The 27,867-nt window shown below is 48.1% G+C and overlaps 10 protein-coding genes across 10 annotated transcripts; 5 read left to right on the top strand and 5 right to left on the bottom strand.

Annotated features, from left to right (window-relative positions):
- Positions 1 to 1,504: 1,504 nt before the first annotated feature.
- FSUBG_7386 (uncharacterized protein) lies at positions 1,505 to 1,924 on the bottom strand (the record flags this gene model as incomplete). The annotated part of the gene is made up of 2 exons (XM_036685686.1): positions 1,505 to 1,819; positions 1,874 to 1,924. The coding sequence occupies 2 exons, from the start codon at positions 1,922 to 1,924 to the stop codon at positions 1,505 to 1,507; spliced, it is 366 nt and encodes a 121-aa protein (XP_036537116.1).
- Positions 1,925 to 2,089: 165 nt separating this feature from the next.
- On the top strand, positions 2,090 to 3,639 carry FSUBG_7385 (uncharacterized protein; the record flags this gene model as incomplete). The annotated part of the gene is made up of 3 exons (XM_036685685.1): positions 2,090 to 2,092; positions 2,654 to 3,312; positions 3,378 to 3,639. 3 exons carry the CDS (start codon positions 2,090 to 2,092, stop codon positions 3,637 to 3,639), a joined length of 924 nt encoding a protein of 307 aa, XP_036537115.1.
- A 153-nt stretch (positions 3,640 to 3,792) lies between these two features.
- On the bottom strand, positions 3,793 to 4,206 carry FSUBG_7384 (uncharacterized protein; the record flags this gene model as incomplete). Its single annotated transcript, XM_036685684.1, has 2 exons — positions 3,793 to 4,095; positions 4,156 to 4,206. The coding sequence occupies 2 exons, from the start codon at positions 4,204 to 4,206 to the stop codon at positions 3,793 to 3,795; spliced, it is 354 nt and encodes a 117-aa protein (XP_036537114.1).
- Positions 4,207 to 4,663: 457 nt separating this feature from the next.
- On the top strand, positions 4,664 to 6,094 carry FSUBG_7383 (uncharacterized protein; the record flags this gene model as incomplete). Its single annotated transcript, XM_036685683.1, has 4 exons — positions 4,664 to 4,729; positions 4,792 to 4,904; positions 4,988 to 5,707; positions 5,761 to 6,094. The coding sequence occupies 4 exons, from the start codon at positions 4,664 to 4,666 to the stop codon at positions 6,092 to 6,094; spliced, it is 1,233 nt and encodes a 410-aa protein (XP_036537113.1).
- Positions 6,095 to 6,218: 124 nt separating this feature from the next.
- FSUBG_7382 (uncharacterized protein) lies at positions 6,219 to 9,812 on the bottom strand (the record flags this gene model as incomplete). Its single annotated transcript, XM_036685682.1, has 1 exon — positions 6,219 to 9,812. The coding sequence occupies one exon, from the start codon at positions 9,810 to 9,812 to the stop codon at positions 6,219 to 6,221; it is 3,594 nt and encodes a 1,197-aa protein (XP_036537112.1).
- Positions 9,813 to 10,839: 1,027 nt separating this feature from the next.
- FSUBG_7381 (uncharacterized protein) lies at positions 10,840 to 11,895 on the top strand (the record flags this gene model as incomplete). Its single annotated transcript, XM_036685681.1, has 3 exons — positions 10,840 to 11,279; positions 11,332 to 11,531; positions 11,588 to 11,895. 3 exons carry the CDS (start codon positions 10,840 to 10,842, stop codon positions 11,893 to 11,895), a joined length of 948 nt encoding a protein of 315 aa, XP_036537111.1.
- A 495-nt stretch (positions 11,896 to 12,390) lies between these two features.
- On the bottom strand, positions 12,391 to 16,607 carry FSUBG_7380 (cell surface receptor IPT TIG domain protein; the record flags this gene model as incomplete). The annotated part of the gene is made up of 2 exons (XM_036685680.1): positions 12,391 to 13,882; positions 13,933 to 16,607. The coding sequence occupies 2 exons, from the start codon at positions 16,605 to 16,607 to the stop codon at positions 12,391 to 12,393; spliced, it is 4,167 nt and encodes a 1,388-aa protein (XP_036537110.1).
- Positions 16,608 to 17,696: 1,089 nt separating this feature from the next.
- On the top strand, positions 17,697 to 22,927 carry FSUBG_7379 (transcriptional activator srcap; the record flags this gene model as incomplete). The annotated part of the gene is made up of 3 exons (XM_036685678.1): positions 17,697 to 19,053; positions 19,104 to 22,415; positions 22,467 to 22,927. The coding sequence occupies 3 exons, from the start codon at positions 17,697 to 17,699 to the stop codon at positions 22,925 to 22,927; spliced, it is 5,130 nt and encodes a 1,709-aa protein (XP_036537109.1).
- Positions 22,928 to 23,631: 704 nt separating this feature from the next.
- On the top strand, positions 23,632 to 25,196 carry FSUBG_7378 (hexokinase; the record flags this gene model as incomplete). The annotated part of the gene is made up of 5 exons (XM_036685677.1): positions 23,632 to 23,737; positions 23,787 to 23,812; positions 23,862 to 24,266; positions 24,306 to 24,763; positions 24,815 to 25,196. The coding sequence occupies 5 exons, from the start codon at positions 23,632 to 23,634 to the stop codon at positions 25,194 to 25,196; spliced, it is 1,377 nt and encodes a 458-aa protein (XP_036537108.1).
- A 1,165-nt stretch (positions 25,197 to 26,361) lies between these two features.
- On the bottom strand, positions 26,362 to 27,336 carry FSUBG_7377 (kynurenine formamidase; the record flags this gene model as incomplete). The annotated part of the gene is made up of 1 exon (XM_036685676.1): positions 26,362 to 27,336. The coding sequence occupies one exon, from the start codon at positions 27,334 to 27,336 to the stop codon at positions 26,362 to 26,364; it is 975 nt and encodes a 324-aa protein (XP_036537107.1).
- Positions 27,337 to 27,867: the final 531 nt, after the last annotated feature.

Genomic DNA, 27,867 nt, shown 5'->3' with positions numbered 1-27,867 from the left:
CGTGTATGGTATTGCGGAGACAGCTGCGCAGAAGATTATCGCTGCAGAGAATAAGTATCGTAAGGGTCTGTGAGGGCGCCTTAACGGAACCCTGAATAGCGAACTCAATGCTTAAGCTTGTGATTGGAACTGTTCCTCCTTGGAGAGTGAACATATATGGAAAAGCTAAGGGCTTTCTGGGACTGTTGATGTATCTTAGCAATCTTAGTCAACTAGTGGTATTAATGACTAAATACTATATATTACCGAAAGGAAACAGTATTGATATTTATTCTGACTTTAATGTCAAACCACTCCAAGCCTCGGGACGGAATAATTGGCTAGCTCGAGCTATAATAGCCTCTTAGCTTACAGTAGCTATCACAGGGCTTAGTGCAAGTGGGCGACTGACCACATCGCGACAGCTGCACCGGGCAATTGAGTGTCTACAGGCACTTTGGAAATGCTGCCAACTACAGGCAACAAACCCAAAAGCGCTTGGTAAGTCAAAGCGGCAGCCGAGGAGATCCTCGCCATGGCAATGAGGGAAAGTCGACAGGCAACTATAGAACTCCCTAAATGCCGCATGATTTCCTTTGCCTGTTTCATTTGACAGTTCCTGCTCATTTTTCTCTCTGATATGCTAAATTTTGACAATTATAACAGCATTCTGTAGCCCAATGCCGATGCTCATATTTAGAATGACCGACTTATACAATCGATTTCCCTCAATAATGTCACAGCCTGACAATCACCAGAGTATCACCTCGGCTTCAAGTCGCGATATTATGCATAAGCAACTGTTGTTTCTTGTGGGGTTACTATGCAAAGCCACGCGGAGAAGGACCATCATAAGCTGACTACGTCAGACCTCAGCTACTGCCGAGTGCTCCATAATTCACTTGCCTCTCATTGATGCTCCGCAATTGATTGCCTGAAAGCAAGGAACCAAAAGCAGCATAGCGACTTCAGCAGTCTCGGGTAACAGTCAAGCCGGCATCTGCAGGCGCTGCCCTTTTGCTCTTAGTGCGCCGCACGTACTAGTTCAGCTGTCAACAAGCCTATTAATAGCCTATATCATTTCCCAATTGGGGCTCAAGTGTCTTGGAACCCCGCTCCAATATGCCACTTTTATGATTGATAACCAAGGAATATTGGCAGATCTCTTCCTAAATCACGATCTCAGCTGGGGCAAGAGGTCAAAGCTCCATGATGAGGCAATAAGTGAGGATTGATGCCAGCCCGCCGTTGTGAACGTGCCGTGCCGCTGCTTACCACAATATTGGCCTTTTGGACAAAATGAGACTAGCATGCCTGGACTATTGACTGCTTGGCATATGATATCTTACTGCATAATCTGATAAGAGTTGATGAGGTACAGAGCCAAGGTAGGTAGTTGAAGCCATGTTGTTGGAGCGGCTTACCCCCTCCTTCTCGAATCACAATGCATGACAATTGAATTGACTGATTGGTTTATTTCTGATGATATTGGAATTTACTCTGCATTCACTCCCCAATCACGGAGCTAGACTTCCTCAATGTCAAGTGCGGGTAGGCCCCTGTTCTCGTCCTCAAGGATATCCACAATGCTCTTCAGGTCACTCTGACCCCTGACCTCCAGCATCGACCCATCTATGGCGTTGAAGAAAAAGAACTTTCCACTACCGACCTCGAAAAGGTAGAGTGCTTCTCCCGTGTAGGGTGCCATTCCATAGTGAGGCCTGATATCTCCGTCAATGCCACGACTTCGTACCTCATCTTCCATCTGACCACCTTGATCCCAAAGCATGTCCCCTCCAATGTCCTCGTAAGAGTTGGTCCAGTTCGCTGGGGGTGGGATCTAGAGTTTGACGGTTAGTCACGGCGCGGCAAGAAAGGAATAATCATGGTGTACCCCGTTGTCGGTCACAACTACGCCATCTGAAATTGTGGTGTATTGACTCATGTTGTGGGAGTGGCGGGTGTGTGTGTAAGGTTTATGAGAGCTGGGGAGTAGAGTGTGATGGCTGAGTTGTTAAAGTAGAGAATGTGATGAGGAAGGAGATGATCGAGGTACATTTATATACACGGCTCAGGCTGGTGATGTCACATGTGAATGACTAATCTCGAAATGGTATGGCCAGACTAGTACATAAGGCCAGTATCAGTATGCATTACGGACGGGAGTAGTGAGGGAGCACATGTTAGTGCTCCTATTATCAAGGTGTTTCACCAAATTCTTGTTATTGCATTTTCTAAATGCACTTCGAATGTCTTTTACTTAGCGTCGATCACCAGCAAAATGACCAGTGTCTTGAATCCGAACTACCTCAAGTTCTGTGGGGAGAGGCTGGTTGATATGTACAAATGGGAGACTGAAAAGGTCTCAATGTCGAAGCAGCACTACCTGAAGTCCTACTGACATGTTGAGATAGATATATGACTTTTTGTATAACGCCTGTACGGCGCACTCAAACGAGGAGACTAAGAGAATATTAATTGCTGTCTACAGGCAATTTCTTTCCCTTTGGTCAGTACCTGTCGCTCAGAGAATAGGTCGTTTCGCTTATGAAAGTTTGATATGTAGCCCTTTGGACAGGAAGGTTCCAACAGATTTGGAAGAACATTTCGAAGACAACTTCAAGCCGCTTAATCCAAAACCAAGAAGCCTGACGCTAAGTACAATCCTTCACAGCATATCTATCGGACACCAACAGGTGAAGACCTGAAATTAGACACAACCTCTAAATTCAACGTTAACCTTGATGGCAACTGGAAACATACCACTCCAGATCCTGCGAGGATCTCAGGCCTTGCGTCCGACGATGGAGTATCTTACTGGAACCATTATGACCTTCTTGGTTTCATTCTGTCTCTTTTGAAAGAGGATCTGGACGGTGCTAAGAAAGATAACTTCTTCCTTCCACTGACTGCAGTGTATGGCCGATGGTGTGCCAAAATTGGAGGGAACGGGAAAACAGAAAAGCACCCGAAACCTCCAACGGCCGAAGGTATTACTGCAATGGCAGATAAGCCAAGAGGTGTTGGTGCTGTACCTACTGTCTTTCAGTGCACATGGATGACAGCCCAGGACGGTGTCTGTTTCGCTTTAGGATCCTCTCTCGCCGGATTTGAAAAAGCAGGAGAGAAATGGAAGGAAAGACTCCGAACATATCGATTTGATCTTCTGTACGGTTGGAATAATATCCACACACTGACGAGGGAAACCAAAGTTGAGGGGAAGAAAAAGGAGGAAACCTGGCATTTCAACAACTCACCCAACCGGTCGGTGAAGGGCGACGCAGGAACGCATTTTGGAAATTGCGGGGAAACATACCCATTTCTCCATATATGGTAAGTTTATAATAGACTATCTGTCTCTTCTTTTGAGCTGCGCTGACACTGTACCGACAACTCAGCCGCTCCTTAGATGTAAAAGCGAGGGAAGATGTCAATGGCTTGGCTCTTAAGAATTTCTTCCTAAAGAACGAGGTCTTGGAAGAAACATACTCGCCACTGGAAATACACAAGAAAGCCTCCGAAGGATCGAGTGCTCTTTATCTCATTCCGCCATGCGATAATTGCGAATATCTTATTCAGGTTGCAAAAGGGAAGAAGGAAAACTTTGTTTACTCTCCAGTAGAGAGTCCAACGGGAAGCAAGGAGGTCCCGCCGAGTTAGCTCAGGCTTCTTACCACGATTCAGGTTTAATGATGATATTTTTACAACGTTCTTCCTCTCCTCGTATTTCGTGGCATAATAGCGTAGTAATTAGAGGTTTTCAGTGAAATTCCGACATGGAACTAATGGCTGCTATGGAGCATACCCCCTATCTTAGAGCTCTTCAAGGTCAAATGCATTCAGACCTTGCTCATCAAGACCTGCCACAATCTTTTCGAGAGTCAAGTCCCCATTGACACGGTAGATAGAATCATCGAGAGCATTCCAGAAGAAAAAGTCCTGGCCGCCAACCTGCATCAAATAGAGAGCCTCGCCAGTATAGGAACATGTGCCGTAGAAAGGCTGGACATCTCCATCAACGCCCCGGTCTCTCATCATCTCTTCCAAATCGTCATTCCAACGCATGTCGCCACCAATCTCATCATACACATTGGTCCAGTCTCGGGGAGGGGGAACCTGGCAAGCTGTCAGACCTTTTTGGGAGAGCTGACACGGGAAGAATAGGCAGTGACTTACGTCAGTATTGGTCACGACGACGCCGTCGATGACTTTGGTGTGATTGGTCATGATGGATATTCGTGGGTGAAGGAATGGCGTGTTCTGCAAGAAGGTGTAGGTGTACAATATTGATCACAAAAGGCTGCCTGAAGGATGCAGCTAGATGCCGACCGGAGATGAATACTTATACACCACCCGGCCCCAAGCAAGACGTCACCACACATTGCTAGGGTGCAAGGGTGCTGTAAGGGTAGCTCAGCCGTAAGCGCTGATCCCCATTCGTGGTAAGCCTGATCCACTGCCCTACATCGCTAGCTCGCGTTTATCAGCATCGCTCTTTTCTGCACACCCTATTGTAAGACCTGTACAAAACGGTACATCCGGACAGTTCCCTTCTCTCAACTTTGGGACCCATCACAGTGTTATCTGTGTTCCTCTGTATTTAATAACTCGGTTTAAACATATAAAGTAGAGTGTTCATGTCCCTTATTTTATTAAAAATAATCTTTCTTTATACGAAGCAACCATGGCGCCTCATATGAAGTTTGTCGGCAAAGAGCTAGTCAAGCTTTATACATATGAGCTTGAAGATGTGAGAACCGTGACAAAAGAGGAACTGAAGTGTTTTCTGACAAATGCGACTCTCAAATCCAGATCTATCTATTCCTAAAGGCTGTTGCTGATAACCCAGAGTCTTTCCCCATAGGGAAGGCCGCTGAGAAGAAGGAGAGGTTGCAAAAGACTTACAAGCAAATACTGTCGCTATGGTGAGAGTCTCCTCATACGTACCGAAAACTATCACAAAACACCTATGATGAGTACCTATCTGATGATAACTTCACAAATATAGCCCTCTGGATAAAACCCAATTCAAAGAGATAAAGCCTGATGTAGAAGAAGAAAACTTTGAACCCAGAAAGAATGGGACCGCCAAAGCCGATCCGGACTTTCAGCCGAGACAGCATATATATCGCAGACTAAGGAACACAGGAGATGGCCCAGAAGATCCTAAAATTAGAGTTAACTTCAGCGACGCCTGGAGTCATCATTATCCTCTTAGCCTGCAAGAGGAGAAGCTCAACTACTGGTGTCATTATGACCTCCTTGGTCTCTTCTTTTCTCTTATGGGACCAGCTCAGCAGAACTCTGGCAAGTTCAACTTCTTTCTCCCTCTCACCGCCGTTTATGCTCGCTGGTGCTTCACTATAGGGGGATCCAGAAAAAGAAAGGATTTTCCAGATCCACCAGCCATGGCCATGGCCTTTGTTGAAAAGCCAGGTCATGGGCCACCACCGGCAATGTTCCAATGCACATGGGGTGAGGGAGAGGAGAGCAAAGTCGAATTCTCCCTCGGTGCTTCCATGGGCGGTCAAAACTTCGGTGGGAAGCAACTTCCTGGCTGGAGAGAACACCTTCAGAGAGCTCGATTTGACCTTCTCGGGAACTGGAACGACATCAAGAATTCAAAGTGGACTAAAGACGGGAAAGTGTTTGATTTTGGTTTCGGTACATATCCCGGTAACACAGAGTTCGGAAACTGCGCCGAAACCTACCCATTTATACATATGCTGTAAGTAAGCATTGCGAATCGCACCCTTGATCATCTATCTGACATGACTTTAGTGGTGCTCACCGCAAGCAGGGCCAAGAAAGGGTGCAAGGTCTTGCCCTCAGCCCGTCATTTATGACTGACGAGGACTTGTGGGAGGGGTATTCGCTCAGGAAGATTTACGCAGAAAGTCAACCGAAGCGAGACCCGGACGACGACATTGGCTACAAACACATGTGGTCCCCATGCCAGAATTGCAAGCACTTGATAACTCATGTCAATATTGAAATGCTGGACAGGTTCCGCCCCGACGAAACCCCTCCAATGCCTGCAGACTTGGAGGAGGGTGGCGGCTCGGATGGCAGGTCAGACTTGAAGGCAAATGGTAATTTGAAGATACTGGCGTAATCAAGTGTCTCTGGATTTTAACACAGAGTTCAGTTCGTGATTTTTATTTGAGAGAATGACACTGTTATATTCGAAAAGTATTTAAAGGGAAACATTCTACAGTAGTAACTGAATGGTACAAAGACTAATGATGCTTCTTAAGTGTGACCTCAAAGTAATCGGTGATCGGGTCATGCTCGTGATCAAACTTGTAATAAGCAGATGTGTAAAAAGAAAACCTCTCATCACCAGCGAATGAATTGAGCTGGGCCAATGTGAGCATGAAACTCATCTCATGAACATCCTGCATCCTGATCCATCTCTTGTGACTTCGCGGAATAAGCCGCAACAGCAAACACTTCCTCTCTGTAACAGGCATAGTAGTAAAAGACATCAAAACATTGAATCGAAGGTTGCTTAACATGCGTGCACCGGGACCTGCGTAGGTTTCCATGATACAATTATTGTCAGCTGACGTGCCGAGTTCAATAGCTATGTCGAATTCTGTGAGCTGATAGCTGCTGTATTTGTTACGTGAGACGAGGACAGAGAAAACGATGTCTTGGGGGAGGTAGTCTTTGTCTTGGATGATGACGTCTTGCTGGAGAGAGTATGCATTGCAGGTGTAGACAGGTGGGCCAGCTAGATTAGAGGATTGGGAGCTGGTACTCGTTGTTCTCGTGAGCATGCCCACTTGAGGGGCCACAAGTCTCCTTGTACTGGCGAGCCGCTGGACTGGAACACCATGGGGAATCTGAGATGTCATAGCAACATGGAGGTGCTCTGTGATCGGTGCTCGATGGTGAGGGGGGAGATGGTGTCCTAGAGTACGAGACCTCACCACAAAGCTCTCATCGCGCTCCCATGTCTCTGCAACCGTATCTAAGGATGACGCTTGAAGGGACACAATGGTGTCTGATTCTAGTGGATCGAGGTCAACATCATCTGGTTGTGGGACGCGAGGAACAGTGGTGGGTGTAATGAACCGCAGGCTACGGAGTTCTTGCACCGGCCCAGTCGCTGCAGTCCTCAGACCAGACAGCGGTGATGAGGTTGCTTGACCTGATGCCTCTTCCTTGTCCAAAGAGATGATCAGCTGATAGTAGGGATCATTGAGCTGCATGGCAAGAAGTGCAGAGTTTGGAACAGTATCATGGAAGTAATCCTGCTTGTTTCCCCCGTCATCGAAGGATCCCATGTTTGCGTTGAGTAGATCCATTTGTTTCTGAACGAAGGAAGGAAGACGAAGGATACGCAGGTCAGCATCTGGATCACCTTCGTCTTTTCCACCCACGAGTGGCTTTGGGATAGTGCTCCATGTGAACCAATTGTCCTCTGAGCTCGGAAGCATAGTGACCCTTTGCCAAGGTTCTTCAGGCTTAGAGTAGTCTTGGTGCTTCGCATCAACAGTGAACTCCCTTCCAATAGATATCTGCAACTTGTCGGCCTCGAGGTACCAACCAGCAGAAAATCGTTGCTGATGCGGAGGCTGAGTAAAGTTTAAGGTTTTGAAGTCTTGACCAGGAATGCAATCGAACAACCCCAGCATGACACCGTCTGCGATGATCTCATGGCGGAGCAAAGGTGCACGACCAGTATCAGCCCCAGTGGTGTTGACCCTCAGATCAGGGTATAGAGTGACGAGATCAGAACGGAGGTAAAAGCCGTAAGTTGGGACTTGTGGACGATGAGTCAGTTTAGGTGACTGGTACTCCAGGTAACGATTGATGCCGTGTTTGATGGCAACTCTGTCTAGGTCCTGGCCCATGTGGTTCGCCAAGCTCAAAGCGCCGTCAATCATCGCATCAACCCAGTTGGGATCAATGTGAAAGAAGCGCAGACTCTCGGGGGGTAAATGGCTTGGATCTGAGATCAAATAATGCGCAGGAATTCTGTCGAGGAACATACGATCTAGAATCCAAGCCAGGACTACCATCCAGTCCGTAGAGACAGGGTCATTAGTTTCATCGTAGACACGACCATCTTTCCCCATGGAGAGTTCCTTGAGAACAATCTCTACAGCTGCTTCTAGGTATTTCTCCTGAATCGGCTTTGCAGAAAAGCCAAGTTTGGGATACTGCCTTTTAGATAGTTCCGGACGATACCATCGCTTCTTGGCACCTCCGGGTGCAAAGTAGTGAGGTCCATCGCCAACAGACGTGGGAGGAACTGCGAGCTGTATCTGATGAAGACGTTCAATAGTCTTTGGCAGATCTTTAAGTAGATCATCTCGCGACCGATAACTTTGATCCGTTCCTGCGTCGGTGACAGCGTCAATCTTGCACGCCTTCATAGTCTTGGTGCGGAGAATGGAGCGTAGACGAGATAATGCAGCAACATAAGCTTTGTCGCCAAGGGCAAGTGTTCTACCAATCTGCCATGCTATAGAGTAGCTGATGTCCATCAGGCCGACCTTCTTATCGAGGATCTGAAAGTCTTGGCCAGAATTGGAGCACTTATTCAGCTGTTCATTGAGATCGACTCTAACAGGCGTGAAAGGGCCGCGGTATAATGCCACCGTCTTTTCACCGGTCTGAACCCGGTACTGAACGAGGGAGTACCCGTCTTTTACCCTGTCACCAAGTCGCACGGAGACTTTACTTCCGGAGGTCTGAAGTGGTTTGAAGACCGTTTCAGCAGGGCGAAGAACATTGAGTTCTCTACCAAGATGCTCAAAAGCGTCTCTGACATTGAACTGTCCTGGTGGTAGAACCGTATAGGTCCAGTTATGCAGGGAACAGAGCCCGACACGGCTTTGGCCTGACTTTGGCCATTCCATCTCTTCGACTCCCTCAATGGAGACAAGATGGACAGAGATGTTGGCGGCTGTTGGGTTGTTCAGTGGACCACAGCGGTTGCCGATGACACAGGAGAAGATGCCAAAGTCTTCAACGCCTGCGATGGCCATTCCTTTGGTGTTGATCTTGCGAACGTGAGAGAGATACTTGTACTGATCCGTGTTGGGATGTTTCCCAACTTGTCTGTTGTTCTTGTCATCAAAGGTAGAAAAGAGACTTGTGAAGAGATCAGCTTTGACAAAGATGAACTCTGCACCGAGATCTTTGACGTCCTTGCTAGGATCAGCAACAATAGGTGTTGCGATGTTGTCAAGCTTCAGGAAGTCGCCGACTGTCATCTTAACAGCCCCAGCTTGACTTTGTTTGGTCTCCTTCTCGCCTAGCCCCCCAGGTTGAAGAAGCAATTCATCATGGCTAAAAGTGAAGAGCGCAAGCCAGGGGACTTTGTTGCGAGTGTCATCATTGTGCTCAGCCGATGGACTTCCTATTCTCTCCCAGGGAAGATGAGGGTCGCTCAAAACAATATGAGGCAGAATGCGACGATCATCAGCGTATCCTTGAGGAGGATAGAAAGAATAGACAGAGCCCTCGGGCAGAACGAATTGAGGAGCGTCAACATAGAAGTTTTGCTTCGCAGTGAGGCGAAGAGTACGTTCATCAGTCGGGGCCTTGATGTCTTGAATCACGGAAATCTCATGCTTTTTGCCAGCTTCTAGACCTGGAGCCCAGTACGAGTGAAGTTGAGCCTGGCCTGCCTCCAAAGGTGGAGTCGGGTCTTCGATGGGCTCATCAGCTGAGGTCTCGAGAGAATCGATCTCTAGGACCTCGGGCTCAAGTGCTTCGGACCCTTTGGTTGACTGGACAGCATTCCTGGCATGACGAAGGGTGAGATGACGAGGGGAATTGATGGCAACGCTTTTGCCCCCAGTGAAAATAACCATGATGTTGGATGTTTGGCGATGGACTGGAGAAATTGACAAAATGGTGAAGATTGTAATGTTCAATACTCAACGACAAGAATGGAACAGAGACTGGTCGGGAAAAACATGAAATGACGGGGGATGCAGTTTACCCCGTCCAGAGCTTGCCATCCATCTCGTGCCGAGGATAATCGAGATCGTTCAAAACGAGAACGCAATGCATTGCCTCTGCAGCCTTCAAAGCAGAAGTATCTCAATGTTTCTCATGGTAATTCTGACTGACTACTTTCCGTGCATGCAAGACGCCAGCTGAAGAACTGTAGTGGCCGCAACGGCCCGGTGTCACATCATCCCGGTGCGGAGCAAGTGGGCGTGTTAATAAAAGCGGCACAGAACGGCATATTTGGTGTGATATTGATGATCGGCACCCCGCAATGCTCACGTATCATTTATCAATCTGCATGTGGCCCATTGCGGATACGAGCTCGTCGCGACGATTTTGGAACTTTGGGCTTCAGCTGGAAACTTGGAGCGCCGTGTATATCCTCCTACCGATTAAGGGTTGGCGAATGGCCTGAGCACCACTTGCCAATGTTGTGATGACGCAAAATAAAATATTGCTGCAACTGTGCTGATATTGTCCTTTTTGGAAAGTTCAGCTCGAGGTGGAGACGCCGCTGGTGATAATCACTGCTTGACTTTGATTTTCTAGATTCAGATTGGTTCGGACATGACTAGAGGCAGCGGTTGAAGAATGTGACGGGCTGGGCCCTGTCTCTGTTGTTTGCCATCCATGGAGGGCATCGTGATGTAACTTGGGTTGAAGAAACGTAGTGGCGATGCTTTCATGGCTTGCTGAAAAAATTGAGACTCAATTCGGGGGAAAATCATGAAGACAGGACATGAAGTGAGGGAGATTTCTGCTGATATTTGAAGATAAATACCTCGTGATAACCCTTTGATCAAGAAATTCAAACACATCATCAATCCACATCCTTAGCCCCCTAACAACTTTCACATCTTAAATACCCACTATTCTACAATCACAATGGTCGCTGTCACTGCCATCCAGGACGAAGCCGGTGCCGTCGGTACCAAGATCCATCTCTTCTACAACCTAGAGAACAAGAACATCGGCTTCCAGTTCCGCAATGAACAGGACACCAGCGACATCAAGCTCAACACCTTTGACCCCGATGCTAACGCCCATGACGGCTTTGTCCTCTACCAGTCCCACCTAGCCAGCACCAAACACTACAACAAAGAGCTTGTCTTTGGCGTGACTGAGAAGAAGGGCGCTGAGAAGAAGTCCACCTGCCAGTGCGGCCAGCCTGTTGACTCCAAGAACTGTGACTGCCCCAAGGACGCTGACGCTGTTGACATTTCCCTCATCAGCCCGGTGTACAAGGTTGTTACGAGCGCTTATAGCGATAACTACAAGATTGCTGCCTGCTCGTCTAATGTGAACACCTGGATCTACTATCTCAAGTATGTACCTCGCCTAAAAGCCAATACATATAGATTATTTACCATTGCATAGGAAGAACCCAAAGGCGGACAACGCTCTTAGTATCTTTGAAGCCGTCATCGGTCCAACTCACGACAAGGCCTTCAGCACTAATACTATTCTTCCTGGCTCAGCCCTCGCTGCCTACTGGGATGCTGGCACTAAGAAGCAGTACGTCATCTACCAGGGTGTAGAGGGCAACAAGCTCAGGCAGTACATCGCCGGCGGCTCTGGTAAGACCCCTTTGCCCCCCATTCCATCACTGTATACTAATCTGGACTTCGTCTAGACGGTCCCATCGACGCTGCAAAGGGGGTCAAAGCAAAGAGCACCCTCGCTGTCGCCGTCACCGATGCCAAGGTATTCCTCTACTTCGTCGACGCAGACAACAGCACCATCACCAGGGTCACCAAGAAGGTTGGAGGGACTAAATGGGGCCATGAGCAGACTGTGACTGACGCTGATAAAATCAAGCCTGACAGTCAGCTCTCTGTCACTGTGGCTGCTGGAGCTAATCACCTCTTCTATGAGGCTGAGAGTACTGAGAAGAGTGAGCTCACCCATGTCATTGACTCTTGGGAGGAGGACGATGAGTGAGGTGGTTTGGTGATAGTTGGATTGCTTGTATTTTCGGGACATGTTGATTTAGTTACATCTTAACGGATGTGGGGATGCTTTGTAGTGCTTCGTGTTCTGTAGCGACGAACAAATGCCACTCCTTTAGTCCAGTCAGAATCTAATCGTGCCGTCCTACGAACGTCTGTGTGAGCCTTTGTTCTGGTCACCCGCAATGATTAAGGAGATTATTTGGTACAGTCAAGCGTGGGGTTTGAGACATGCATCACTTTGCAGTAGACATCACCACAAAGTAACTCAGCTACAATATCCCCTCTAAAATGATAAAAAGACTTAGGTAAGGCAGCATAAGTTTAGGATATTTCTACGAAGTTAAGTAAGACGTTCACTGAGTTTATGAACACGGATGAGATTTCTCATCAATACTTAGAAACTAAAGAGCGTGTTTGGAAAGAGACCTGACTTTCTACCTTGCTTGTACACCAGTATCCACTGCACAACGTTAACCATGCGCGACTAAGCTGGCTTTTCCGGCTTGTCCTTCAACAAAGGCTGTCTAAGCTGCAAGAAACCCTCGACAGCCGTATACGGACCCTTCTCAAACCCTGGGGTGAGTGGATTCCCCTTCACCTCAATGCCATAAGCATTGTAAAGGGGTAGCCCACTTCCGCCCTTCTCATCCACAAACGGCTGCAGCCAACTCCACTCCCCTTCATCAAGCGCCGGCAGCGCTGCATTCCGCGCAGGTCTCTTCTTAACTGTCTCAGTAGTCAAAGGATTATTTGAGTCATAGTCCCCTACATCTTGGGTGAGTGTCAGAGGACCCGCGTGGAAGAAGGCGGTCATGTTTTGCATGGCATCCTGCCAGGTCCAAGAAGGAAGCTGAAGGCTTCGTGGCGGAAGGATGGAAGAGTAGCCGTGGATGGGAGTGAAGGGATCAAAAATGGCGCCGAAGATTTGAAGCTCCTTAGTGCGCTTATCAGCGTAGACTTCGGGTTCAACAGGCTTGGAGTCGTGGAACTGTTCGATCCAGAAGGGGTTGAACTTGGGGTAATTGGCTTTTGAAATGGCTGTCAAATTGGTTGCCTTGGACCCTTCGGAGAAGTAAGTCTTGACTTCGTCCAGCAGCAGCTCATCTCCTCTATTATTGGCCGGATCTGGGTTCTTGTTGGCATCAAAGTAACCTACCAAGCCATCATACTCCCTGAAGAAGTCACCAAGCTTCAACTGAAACTTGTATGCGTTCTTCTCATCATCATCCTTGGAGATAAGATGCATCAGCGGTTCCTTGGTACTGTTACTGGTCCTCGTACTTTGATTCGCTAACGGCGCACCCTCAAGTTCCAAGGACCAGCCCATGTTGGCCAAGGCCATAGGTCTACCAACGATGGAGCTCAGAAATTCCGCGTAGGCACTAGGCGCGGGAGCCATATTATCCACGGTCATGGATAGCATGTCCCAGAGCCCGCGAGCATAGTCAGGATCCTCTCCCATGCGCTTAATAAGCGCATCAAGTTGGGCAACATTCTCAAGCGGGGGGAGAGCATCATCTCGCTTGAACGGCAACCACTTTGGCTCTGTGATGACGCCACCAGGACCTCCAAAACGAATCTCGCGATAAAACGCGCCGTTCGGTAGGAATAATTGGATGCCTTGGTCGGCATAGTTCAAGACTACCCAGCCCCAGATAGGATTCTCCCACTCAGTCGCAGGGCGCCAGTAGGGCTTAGACTTGGCGACATCTTCGTCGCCAGCGTAAACCACAAAGGATGCGTTGAGACGAGAGTTCTGGTTGATCTGAGGTGGCAATTGGATGAACTCACACTTCAGCCCAGAATTCTTCATCACAGTATTTGCAACCTTGGTTTCATCCTTGAGAGTGACAGGCTGAGGCTCATAATAGTCGCTAATGCAAGGATACAAAGGCTCTGGACCACCGACCCTGGGCTTGGGATCAATGGCAACAAGGGCCTGGCCGAACTTATCTATGACATTAAACTTGGTAAACCTGAGTTTTATCCAATTAGTACATGTCAATGTGAAGGAAATGATACGTACCTGAACTGACCATGTGTAGCAGGCTTGAATGGGCAAAAGTCCGCGACACTAAAGTCCGACATTGAGGCATAAGGCGTAAGTGCAGAATTATTCTGAATCTTCTCAATAGTCTCTGCAGAGAATCCAGCCAAAGGATACGTAGCAGCCGTAATTGCGGAACTAAGCTGCTGTCCGTCCTTGACGAACTTGTTCTCAGGCTTGATGTGCGTTCCTTGAGAAAGGGTGAGTAGACCCTCAGTCAAACCCGCGAGTGGAGCCGACAAGAATGACAATCGATTGATGTTATCAATCAACCGAGTTTGTTTCTCTGGTGGAATGGATTCTTTGAGAATCTGAGGAGGGGTATCAGCGAAGAGCTGCCTGACCTTGGCGTTGAGTGAGAAGCTTGGCTGGGGTAAGATGAGAACACGGCCAGATAAGACGCGGACATTATCAATTGGCTGTGGTTTCCCCAACTTCATCTTCTCCCAGAGCGGTGTTCCATCATCAGCGGGTACACCATATCGCGTCTTCTTGCTATCAGACACTCTAGACGCTTGTTGGTCTAACTGCCAGAACTCAAACGGGACATGAGTGTATTCAATTTCCCACTCTGCATAGAGGGGAAACCATGGCTGACTATCCTCCCAGCGATCTCTCCATAGAGTATTGTCACTGGTAGGGGACAGCTTGTCATGGAATTGAGGGTACACCTGGCCTACTGGGAGGTCCCCAGCTTTTTCCGTGTTACTGGGCAACAGTGTCCAAAGCTCGGAGCATAGTCGACCAGCATTCTTCAAAGCTCGTTGGTCCGGAAACTTGGAAGCAATGAGAGCAGCCAGGTCAGATAAATTTGAAGGGATGGTGGTAGATGGGGACACTGTCTGGGGAGGAATGCGAGCATTGACACTATCGTTAAAGTCGATAGGCCAGCCAGAGTCAACACCACCAAGCAGCACTGTAGGATCTCGGGCGCGGTAAAAGAACGGTTCAGTTCCATTCTTGACACCTTGAAGAGTCCCTCCTTCCGCCTGACCCTCTTCCTTCATCACCGTGATTTTGGCGTCGAGGATATCCATACGCACGCTGAGTTCACCAAGCCTGTCGGATATTGTCTTGACTTTGGCCTGATACTGACAATTCACATCATCGTCATCCTTGTTGGTGACGTCTGTGACATACTTCCACCAGAGGGAGAACATGTCCCAGCGATACTGCTCCGCTCCTTTGCGACACGCGTCAAGCAAAGATTGATGTTCGTTCAATGTTCGCAGAGCGTCAATTGATCCTGGTTCAGACTTCGTTGGCTGTCCTTGTTCCTCTTCCCCAGCGATGAAGTAGTGAATACCTCCCTTGGAACGATTGAAGCTCCAATTGTAAGAGATATCTTTAGCTTCTCGTTGACCTTCGACACCATCGTCTCTAGCATGTAGTAGAGAGTCGATCAGAAGGATGTCTTCTTCGAGCTGCTTTATGATTTGATTCTGCTCCTTATCACTCCTAGAAGAGCAGTATGTGACGAGAGCATCAATGGGCGTTGTGCCGACAGATACAGCTGGAAGCTCATTGCTTCTCAGTGTCTTGCTGAATGCATCTGCTGGAACGGTGGCGGGCTTGTTCTCATGATCCCAGTGGACATCATACAACGCTCCATGAAGACAAATTCTTGCAGGGTCTTTGGATCCCAGCCACGACTTGGTAACATCTCCAATCCCACTTTGCTGAAGAGCCATAAAGATACCCTGAAGTCTCTGCTCACGAGTAACATCATCCCGCCAGAGAGGGTCTTTCAGCTCATCTCGATGCCAACCGAGAAGGTAGTAGCTAGCGCTGGCCTTTTGCAAGAACTGTGGCTTCTCTGAGGAACCATCACTGTACTGAAAGTTATCCAATGTGCTAAAGACGTTGGAGTTGTGAAGCTGGAAGTCTGCAAAGAGCTGGTTACTGCTTCGAAGGAGACTGATGTCTACACGATGAGCAGAGGCGCATTCAGACCAGTCTTCCAGAGGTGTCTTGCGACCGATGAAGACTTCGGCCTGTTGCTCGATATTGGTATCATCGCCAGATTTGACACCAAGGATGAAAGGGGAGACATCGACTTGGAGGTCATAGTCAGGCGGGATACACTCCAACGCCCATTGGTAGTCACTCTCAATGACCCAAGCTTGATACTCTTTAAAGAACGGCTTCGCTTCGGCAGGACTAATACTGTCCAAGTCCAACTTCCGAACAACGATCCATCGTGTCGGCGGTTGAAGAAACTCTGGGGATTTGGTTGGTTCTGCCCTAGGATCCGAGATGGATTTACCTGGAGCCAGCCCACGCCTAAGACGTTCATCCTCTCTGCGCTCCTTGGAGACAGAATCGGCAGACGCTACTCCAGATCGATAGGTCTGGGGAAGGATCCAGTGGAGGTAAACTCCATGCCGGTCTCTACGAGGCGTTGGAGGTCGAGCGCCCAGGTCAGTTAGACGAGGGTTCGCTTCTGCTGGGGCTGAGCAGTGAAGATCTGCGTGATTGAGAACATCGCTTTGGATGAGGAAATTGTCAAGGCGTAGAAAAGTGTAGTTTGGCTGGGTGATGGGCACAATTCGTGCGTTATGGTCGTCTTGAGAATCTGTGTTGCAGACTGATGGGTTGAGGACGAAGGCTTGCAGTTGCAGAGGCACGAGCAATGGGTCTGAATCAGTATCCATAACGACGGCAAGCTTTTCGCAGTAATTTGAGTGTTGGAGTTTGCTCGTGTAAAGCTGAAGGAACCACTGTAAGTGCGGACTGATAACTATCCATCAGTCCTGGTCGAGTCAATCATCCGCTCAAGTCCAATCGGTGATCCCAGAGTCCCCTGTAAGCCAGTCAATGTGCCAAGCTAGAGGAAGAAAGAAAACTCGGGACATCGATCCTAAGTGACAAAAAGACTTAGGTAACTCAATACAAGCGTAAGATGAGTTTAGGATACTTTTTGCGGAGGTTATTCTTTTTCCCTAAACTTAGATCTGATGTTTTCTTGAACCCCAGGCCAAGCTCAGGCCTACAGCTGAGATTATGCACGTCTTAGTGACTGTCACAGTGACTGTGTTGGGGGGTTTGCATAACAAACCCCGCTGTCGATCCCGCAGCATCCATGTCAGCGACTTCGTCACTACGGTACGGGCCGGTACAACAGCCTGCGAGAGTCCAGGTTTGGATATGCGCGTCCCTTTGTAGGCGCTGTCGGAATATGACGAGCTGCAGCTGGAAATAGTCTTTCTCAAAAGGGGGAATTGATGACACCAAAAGCAAGCTGAAAAGACTCTCAACATCCTAAAATGTCATAGAGAACATGCCCAGTCTTATTGACCGCGACGTGCCGTCCTATCATTATGCAACCTCTACGTATCGTACGACGCAGCTCAGTCAAGTAATGATGTGATAGCCACCAAAGGGATGTCGTTTTTGAGTCATCATTATTTCACATGAAGCCGTGCTCATCGTCCTTTGCACGGAGTGGGAATGAAGACCAAGGGAGACAAGATTGACATCTTCTCAGCTAGCCACTTGCTGGGTAAATTGACTGACCTTATTGCCATCCGAGAGTAACCGCTGGGGAACCTGCACAGAAGGCCGGAAGTGATCTCCCATGGAGTTTACGGGTATCTCGCTGGTCCCCAGCTTTTCGCGACCTCGACATCTCGCTCACTCTCCACTTGCATGAACTAGCTCTGTTCAGCACCCCAATTATCATTGCCCGTCCTCGCCTCAAACCCACTGTTCTTAAACTCTCTGAAGCCAAGTGGAATTTCAATATGGGGTCACGTATTCAAGACCTCATCTCACGACAGGGTATTCCACGAGCTGGCGATCCGTCTAAAACTCTATGGAAGCCCATATCGGCTACTGGAGGCTTCATCGCAGATGGGAAGTACAAGTTCTACGGGTCCAACGCCCCTGACCCTGGCGGTGATGATGCTCAGATCCTGGATAAAGGATCCAACGTGGACAATTTCGTCAATCAGTTGTCTGGCAATTTTATCATACTCAAGTCCGTTCCATCTGGCACAGACGCTATAGATATCCAGCTGGACGCAAGTGATGGGTTGGCAACCTGGATGGGTCACCTTGATAGCCAAGGTCTTTTCAGCTTGACACTCAAGCCAGATCCTGAACCCAGTAAGGGACCATGGGTCATCGATGCCTTCAGCTTTCAGTATAAATCCCCATGGGACATCACTTTTAGCTCCAAAGAGAAAGCTTTGAAGTATTCTTTCCCACCTCCCGCTGAAACCTTCGGCACTGAAGCCTCCGAATCGCTTCCTCGAATTCCAGCACCTGGCCTGGAACCAGACGGCAAAACACTCTACTTTGGATTGGATCCCGATAAGACTAAACAAGACTTGCATTCTACTGTGAAGGATCTCTTTGACTTCTCGAAATCTTCCAGGACACCACCTGCTCTCGTTGCAGACTGGAAGACTACCCTTGCAGTACAAGATGCGTCTGCAGCTCGGAAACGGAATGGTCTTTGGATTCGCCCTTCAAGGTCTTTGCAGACATCTATTCGTCTTCAATTCAGTCTTGATGCCGCCGATGTTGATACCTTCGACAAGGCAATTACCTCAACCCTGAAAGGATTCACGTTTGACAGCCTCGATGTCATCTGCAAGAAAGCAGTTGTTCTAGCTGACACCGACGACGGCAATCAACCAGTGGCTCAAGGCAATGTCATATTCCAAGCCAAATGTACCATCAAGCCGCCAGACGGAAAGTCCGATGTGCCTGTACTCGCTTCTGTCAGTTTCTACCATGGAAGCTACAACATCACCGTCCAGCTCAATACCAAAGACGCCTTTGGAGGCATCTTGAAATGGTTGATGGGTTTGGTTCCAGGTCTGAACCTGGATTTCATCAGTGATTTCCTTGGTGATGGCGATATGTTTGAGCAGAGCGGGATATACCTTCGACAAATCAAGATTGGGCTCAGCTGTGATGACAAGGGACGTAACACCAAGTTGAAGAGCTTTTCTTTTGATATTGAGGTTGCGGCAAAATTTGGTACTGAAACAACAGGGATGGGGAAGCATGCTACGCCTACTTTTCTCGTATCATATGCCTGGATGGCCGATGGGCCGAAGTGGGGGAGCATCAAGGGTGAACTCTGGAACTGTGAGTAGCTTTTTCATGTTCACAAGAGCCTTGCTAATAGATTCACATAGGGTATGATGACTCGGTTATTCGCGACATGCAACCAGAGTATGAAACCACCACGGATCTCTACCCGTTGACGGAGACCCCCGCGAAGACACTTAACCTCATCAAGATGATTCCAGGTGTCGAAATTGAGAATGTTCCAAGCACAGTTCCGACTCAGATCAGTAGAGCATATGTCACACTCAGTCGCAGTGGCGTTAGACTAGGTGGTACAATCGAATCACTCGCCTTTGAGTCTGATGATCCACCACCTATTCCACAGCTTGATCTTGGCCTCCTCAGTATCGACGCTGGGTTTACTTGGGAAGGCAAGAAGGATTTCACACTCACAGTCGCTTTCTTGGCACGACTTCAACCCGCACCAACGTCTGTGCACAAGGAGACTGCAATTCTCAAGGGTGGGGTTGATTACAGTAGCGGAACAGGAAAATGGGAGCTCAAAGCTTCACTGAACTCACTTTACGCATCGTCTTTGTATGAGCTATTCTGCAAGCCGAAGGGTGCGTCGACTGGCACGTCGACTGCTGATCATGTCATGCCGTTGATCGAGTCTATTGAGGTCAAGAGCCTTAATCTCGCCTACCACTACGAGCCCGTCAAGGACGGTGATGACAAGGGCAAATCTGTCGGTTCCTCTTTTGAACTCGAGGGTGTTCTCTTAGCAGCTGGTCTTGAACTTGACCTGAAGTTTCATTATCAACCATCGGGATCCTTCACATTCACGGCAGACTTGAAGTCAGCCGAGGAGAATGCGAGTGTTTCAGATGTCATCAAGGGTATTCTTGGCGACGATAGTCTGGAACTACCCGGCTTTCTTGATAACATGGCGTTTGGCAACGAGAAGGACAGCGCTATCCATATCGAGGTTCTGGAAAAGGTACTGAAAGACGAACCAAAAAAGGCATTCGATGTGCAAGCTGCGGGTGCCAAAAAGAAGGGTTCATTCCAGTTCGTTGCAACTTTGACGTTGGGCAAGATAAAATTCGCCTTTGTTCAACTCCACCAACTAGACTGGGAGTCAAAAGTCCCCTCGAAGCGCTTCTTCAAAGCTTCTCTAACAGCTGTTCCGACGATTGAGATCCCTTTGGTGGGAAATCTCACGCAGCCGTTTGAAGAAATGTATTTCATGTGGATCCAAGACAAAACCAACAAGAATCCCAAGCGAGAACCTGGTCTCACTCGTCTCGACATTAAGAGTCTTCAAGAATCTATGCCGCTGACAACCAAAGATAAGTTCAAGGAAAAGGATGACAGTGATCTTCTTATGAGCGCTGGATCCCATTTTGGAGTCATCATCAAAGACTCCGAGGGCAAGTCTACCTGCATACTTGACTATGACTTCAAAAAGAAGGCGGATGCTCCTGATAAGAAGTCAAACTTTGCACTCATGGGACTGGAAGAGGGTGATAGTGAATCAGAGAAGCCACCAAAGGACGACTCTGATGGAGGGAGCGCCTCGGCACCTTTCAAGAAGAAGACCGGGCCACTATCCATCAACAACATTTCCCTCAAATATACGGACCAAATCCTCCGTATTGGCTTCGATGCGACATTTGAACTCGGCCCAATTGGCTTTTCCCTCTTGGGATTCACTATCAATCTCAAACTCACGTCTCTCGATCTTTCCAAGATAGAATTCCCCAAGTTCAGCCTAGAAGGCTTCGCAGTGGCTTTCGAAAAGACTCCTCTCACGATCGCTGGTATCGTTCGGCATGGAAACATACCCGGGCTGAATTACTACGCTGGCGGTCTCATCGTCGGCTGGGTTCCGTACCAACTCCAAGCAGCTGGTTTCTACGGCAAAGCCAACCCTGAAAACCAGAAATCTTTCGTCTCGGTTTTTGTGTTTGCCAGATTAGATGGGCCGCTCGTAACGTTGGAGTTTGCAGAAATATCCGGTGTGACCGGCGGTTTCGGGTACAACTCTGAGATTCGTGTCCCCAAAGTCGCGGAGATCACCGAGTTTCCTTTCATTGATCAGTCTCAACTCAATGGAACTGCCGGCGACGCACTCAAGACTCTTGAGAAGCTTACGGATCCTCGGTCCGAAGCCGGAGGGTGGTTCACGCCGCGGGACGATACGTACTGGGCAGCTGCGGGCATGAAGATCGATGCCTTTCAGATGATCTCCCTCGATGCTGTTGTGGTGGTCATGTTTGGCCAGTCTGTCAAACTAGGTATATACGCTGTTGCTCTCGTTGACATTCCCAATGCCAAGTCTCCCGTCAAATTTGCTCACGTTGAGCTTGGCATTGGTGTAACGGTTGACTTTGACTACGGAACCATGAAAGTGGAAGGTCAACTATCGCCCAAGTCCTTCATTCTGGACCCCAACTGTCATCTCACGGGAGGTTTCGCGTTATACTATTGGTTTGACGCCACGCATGCTGACAAGTCTCTCGTCGGCAACTTCGTCTTCACTCTGGGTGGTTATCATCAAGCCTTCAGAATCCCAGACGATTGGCCGAATCCACCGCGCTTGGGCATCAGTTGGTCTCTAGGTAGCCATCTCAGCTTATCTGGTGAGGCCTACTTCGCGATAACACCTAAAGTTTGTATGGGCGGCGGAAGATTGCATGCAGCTTTTAGCGCTGGCCCTATTGAAGCTTGGTTTGACGCTTTTGCCAACTTCCTTATCAACTACAAGCCTTTCCACTTCACGTCCAATGCAGGCATCTGCGTTGGCGTTCGCTTCAACATCGACGTCTTGTTTATTCACACACATATCTCCGTTGAGATCGGGGCAGACTTGTCTATGTGGGGACCGCCGCTTGCTGGTCGGGTGCACGTTGACATCAAGGTGGCCAAGTTTGACATCAACTTTGGTGCGGATAAAAGCGTTGAGAAGGAGGCTAATATCGAGGAATTCTTCCATCTGGTTCTTCAGGCTAGCAGTCAACAGGCGAAGAGCCTGTCGACAGAAGAGAAACGCGCTCTGATCGCCGAGGGCGAAGAGAACATTTTGCCTGGAGTTCCCAATCAAGGACACACGTTCCTTGCCACTTCGGGACTTCTGAACAATAGTTCTTCCACTGATCGAGAACAGAATGCCGATTGGGTCGTTCGCGGAGGATCCTTCTCGTTCGTCGTTGGATGCAAGATGGCTGTCCAAGATGCCAAGCAAGTCGACGAGAACAAAAACGTAGTCAATTCAGTCTCATCCAAGGGCCCTCCCATCTACGCTCGGCCTATGCACCTCAAAGAAGCAATGACCAAATCAGAGATGAAGATTGAGATCGTTCAAGATGGTGTCGCCCATGGGAAATGGGACATGACTCAAGAGTACAAGCAGGTTCCAACAGGTCTTTGGGCCAAGTGTAGGTTTCAATAGCACTTCCCTTTGATAGTTTACTAACAACACGGAACAGACGATGCGAGCCAGGATCCTACCAAGAGCAGTCAAGGCAACAATATCGACGATTTGCTCGACAATAACTCCGGTAGCTTGAAGCTCATGATGGGTGTCCTCATGCAAGGCCCGCCACCCAAGATGTCTGAAGATACCCTCAAAGCTTTCAACATCCTTGCCCAAGGTGAGAGAGTCCTCAAAGCGGAGAAGCTGTTTCCGGAAACGGAGTCGCCTGAAGAAGACTGGAATCCCAGTAAGCCCAAAGATGGTCCCGAGCAGTGGGATGATGTACATAACAAGTGGTCTTCACCAGAGTGGAACAATGACGGTGATGGAGGTGACGTCCAACAGACTTTTGTCGATTCTTGGTTTGAGACTTTTGGGTGGGGAAAGGCATTGTCAGGCTTGGGCAAGCTGCCTAAGCTCCTGGGAGAGAGGTTTGGTGATTTGTATGTCGAAGCCCCACTGATCACCATTTAGTTGAGTGTGCTATTCTTATTCAGTTCAAGTACGGTTTGATCAGAATGCTGAGACAGAAAGATGAGATCAGACAGAGGTAAAACACAGTCATTACCACATCAATAATAGTTTATCTCTCAAGTCTCACAAGATGGACCAATAAGGATTTTGCCGAAGTTAGCTCACTAGCAAGGATACTCAAGCACGATTTTTACCTCTGATGAGATTATGAGGTAATGGCCTAGGCCTCGAGGGGCAATAAAAGTATAAAACCAAGACCTGAATAAAAGATATTAAAAATAAACTGAGTAAAAAATATCCTAAACCTGATAAAGATACCTTAAACTTGTCCCAAGTTACCTAGATCTTTTTGTTATTTAGGATTCAGATCCTGAGTTTTCTTTCCTCCCCTAGCTAGGGTATTAAGATAACCGGAGCTTTTGCACCAGAGCCATCGGATCGGGCCCGTGGAACCACAACGAAGCGACTAGAGTTAGATAAAGCAAGTTACAGAACGTTGGTGAATCCTAAAGTGGATCTAGCGTCATCACAAGATCACTGTTGGATATGAATTGACTGTTGCAATTGCTCCGGCCCGACAACGGGGTTTCGATCGATTGATGGATTAGCAGGCGCAGATAATTGTATATAAGTTTATGAGAAACCTTGTGCTGGCGTGCCATCTCTTCAGTAAAATTACTGTCTGAAAGTCAATTGACGTAACTATGGCGAATCTTCAAACATATCTCCAAGAGCTTGAGAGGGACTTCACGGTTGATACCGCAAAGCTCAAGCATATCACCAACCACTTCATCGATGAGTTAGATAAAGGTACAGACAGGGCTAGTCACATGACGAACAGAAGCTAAGACTTATGCAGGATTGAGTGTCAAGGGAGGCAGCATTGTAAGTGCTATCTCAATACCTTTGTGGCAAGCCAGCTAATCGTAAATAGCCAATGAACCCAACTTGGGTGATGCAACAACCAACCGGCAACGAAACAGGAAAATATCTCGTGCTAGATCTCGGCGGCACAAACCTCAGAGTCTTCTCCGTCGAACTCTCCGAAGAAAAGTCAGGCTTCAAAGTCAACCAAGTCACGCACAAGCTCCCCAAACAATTGAGAACAGGACCTGCTGAAAGGCTTTGGGATTTTGTCGCTGGACATCTCGAGGAATTCCTTAAAACAGCTGATTTTGAGGCTGGAACAAACACCGACTTGAGCTTCATCTTTTCGTTTCCTACAACGCAGCGAACTATTGATGAAGGGATTCTTCAGAGGTGGACGAAGGGGTTTGATGTTGCTGATTGTGAAGGTCGCGATGTAGCGGCGTCGTTGAGGCATGCTATCGCGAAAAGGGTATGCATTACGTATTGATAGTGATACTCCAGCTAACAGAGTCAGAAACTCCCCCTCAAGGTCCGAGTCGTGACAAACGACACAACCGCCACGATGATGGCCTCAGCATACATCAACTCCGAGACAGCCATCGGCTGCGTTTTCGGCACAGGCTGCAACGGTGCCTACTTCGAGAGATGTCAATGCATCCCCAAGCTCGACATGGAGGGTCTTCCCGCCGAAGCACTCATGGCGATTAATTGCGAATGGGGTGCTTTTGACAACGAGCATGTTGTGTTACCGCTAACGTCTTTTGACATCGCTATTGATGATGCGTCGCCGAGGAAGGGCCAGCAGGCGTTTGAGAAGATGGTGGCGGGGCTGTATCTGGGGGAGTTGTTTCGGTTGATTATGCTTGATGTTAAGAAGAGGGATGATACGTTTTGGGAGGGACAGAGTTTGGAGAAGATGCAGGAGCCGTATTTTATGGACTCGTCGTTTTTGTCGGCGATTGAAGAGTATATCAACCATTCTTCAAACATAAGATCACTCACTAACAATGGGTCTAGGGACACGTCAAAAGATTTCAAGACGTCACATGACTTGTCTGTCGCGAAGCTTGGGGTATCTCCAAGCTTAGAAGAGCTCGAGTTCATGAGAAAGGTTGCAACACTAATCACAACCCGCGCAGCGCGTCTCTCATCAACAGGTGTAGCAGCGATATGCTTGAAGAGAAATCTCAAGACATGTCACGTGGGTGTTGAAGGATCTTTGTTTGAGAAGCATCCTCATTTTAAGCGAGAACTATCTGAGGCTCTGGGTGAGATTCTTGGTTGGCAGAAGTTGCCGTCTACTGGCAAGGATAGTGTTGAGTTTATGCTGTCGCCTGGAAGCGGTGTGGGTGCAGCCGTTATCGCGTCAACTCTTACGAAGAGCAAGCACGAGATTTGAAAATAATTGCAAATCAGACGTCCATAAACAAGTCAGCTTATAATCAGCATAGCGATTTAAGAAGGCAGCTGAAGAAATAAAAATCACTTACCCTGCAAACCTGCAAATGTGAATCAACCAGGTCACGCAAGGGAAATTGACCAATAGGAATGACCAAAGACTTCAGCACAGACCCTGATGGCTAGCTCCGTTTGGTTGGAAGAAAGTTTCTCCACAACTTCTCCCAGATTAGGGATCGCAACCAATCACTCCACTTTCAAGATTTTCCATTAACCCTTCTCCAAGCAATATGTCTGCCTTCTTTAATCCTACCCGCTCTATCCAAAGGCTTTTCGTCTATAAGCGACCTCAAGCCCAGACTTCAATATGCAATCTCCAACGGAGGTTTTTGGAGACATCCGGTCCCGTTGCGTGCGCTGAAAGGCCAGTGCCAATGATGGTCAGAGACAAACGTGAGAAGGTCAGTTACCCTCACTTATTATCAATGGAATCCCTTTCCGGTGTTAATACGCATAGATCATAAACCATCCATCTGCGGTACAAGACATTTCCAAAATCCCACGTGGGTATGCATTTATTCCGGCCAACAACCTTGCTATAGCAAAGATATGCAGGAAAATGGCAAGAGAGCAAAAGAAAGCGACGTTTGCATGTGTTAGCACTCAAACGCCAGTATATCCGAGAGACTCGCATGGCCGCCAACTGCCAATGTCCAAGGAAGTCAAACGCATGCCTATTTTTGGCCTCTACGTCCCATCCGATATCGCCGATGCTGCTACGATTGAATTTAAGGAACAGACACGGGCTTATCAGCATAAACGATATCTTTATATAAACAGATTTTATCCTCACATGCCTTCTGTACACAGGTCTCGGTTCAATTCCGAAGAATACAAGAGCCTGCAGGGATTGAAAAGGAGTATCGAAAGGTCTTTAAAGAGGGCAAAGTATACAATGGACATGAGACTTAAGATGTATATCAGGAACTCCATACTTAAGGGAGAAGGCAAGCTTAACGATGAAGAAGTCGAGTTGGTGATGACATCGTGGAAGGACGGCAGCGAAATGCCGGATATTGGGTTACATAATACTCATTAGACTTGGTCCCTATTGGATTTATTAATTTGACCTAAACTGAGTTGTAATTTTCAAAGTGCTTAAAGAATCAGAGCTTGGTTAGATATCCAACCGCGCACTTTATGATATCTACTATCTCATCAGCTTGCTTCCAAAGATCATTGTGATCACCGCTAGCTTTCATCTCAATAATCTCAAGCGTAGAAGTCACTCTCAGGTGGTCCTTCATAAGCTCAGTCTGGGCATATGGGACAAGACAGTCTTCTTTGCTCTGGGCGATGACGACGACTTTACCTTCAGGCCACTCTGCGCTCCAGTCTGTGACACTCGTAGGACAGATAGCCTTCCATACTGCCTCGTCATCGCCAAACGCATTCTTCGTAAAGTTACTGTACAGTGGTTGGAGTTGTTTGTGAGATTCTGGTGGGTTATTGATAAAGGCAGCGAGATCGTATAGCCCGTTCAGAGGAGCTATGACCCTAGGTTTCTTCACATTTGGAACTGAGATTCCCTTTGCAGTACCCAGCCAGTGATCAGGATTCATCAATGTCTGGAACGTCATGGTGGCGCCGCAGCTGTGACCTGACAGTACATAATCATAAGCTACTCCAAGATCATTTTGCAGAAACGAGATAGCCATGAGTAGAGCGATTATGTGATCAGGATGCTTAGCTTGTCGAGCAACATCAACAGCCTCCGAGGAATTGCGAGGTGGTGCGGGATGCGTAGGATGATTGGGATGGCCTGAAAGAGGATAATTAACTGATGCGACGCCTGCGATGGGTGTGTCTTTGTCGCTCAGAAGCTTCAGGGCAGTTGCTTCGAAGGAGGACGAGTCAACGAGTGGATCTCGCCATGCCCCGCCGTGGATGTAGATAACCCAAGGGCCTTTGCCTTGAGGCAGCACGTCTGCTGTTGGGAGTGAAGATCCTTGGAGAGATTTTGGCTGCCAAATGTCGAGAGTATGTAGGCGGGTTGCATTTTGTACGTATGGAACACGGCGTTTATGCCATGTATCACCAGAATCGACCCATGGAGTTGAGGACCAGAGCTGTGACGTCATGTTTCCGACGAAGACCAATTCTCAAGGGGTGAATATTTATTGTTCACAGTCTGGCTACTGTGATTAGGTATCAGAGAGAGATACAGTAAAGCAATATGATGAGAAAAGACGAATTTGAGAATCGAGGAGTTATAACGATACCCCGCTGACTTGTTCGGTGGCTTCTGCCGCTTCTCGCAGCGTACGCTATCCGCACTGTTCGGATACGGATGCGGGAGATGGTGAACCGTTGCCGCTCAGCCGACTCGCGCCGAAATCTGGGTGATTCGGAAGCGGAATTATCCTTTCCGCCTTCTCCAATCACCACGATGAATCTCAGCAGCTCGATTCACAGTGATAAGATAATGCCTGATTGATTCAATGATATTCTTAAAACGTTATTAAGAATAGAATGGAGGATAATTTGTGGACCAGGATGAGTCTGGCGATCTTGACAGAATGTCTTCAAACATGATACATCTGCTTACAATGAATATGTACTGATATCACCATGATTCTCCATGATCAGAACAACTGTCAAGCCCAATCGTG

The sequence above is a fragment of the Fusarium subglutinans genome (genome assembly GCF_013396075.1).
Source record: "Fusarium subglutinans strain NRRL 66333 chromosome Unknown NRRL66333_c0000093, whole genome shotgun sequence".
NCBI lineage: Eukaryota > Fungi > Ascomycota > Sordariomycetes > Hypocreales > Nectriaceae > Fusarium > Fusarium subglutinans.
The sequence above is the reverse complement of the archived record's forward strand: the minus strand, read 5'-3'. Positions and strand labels throughout refer to the sequence as shown.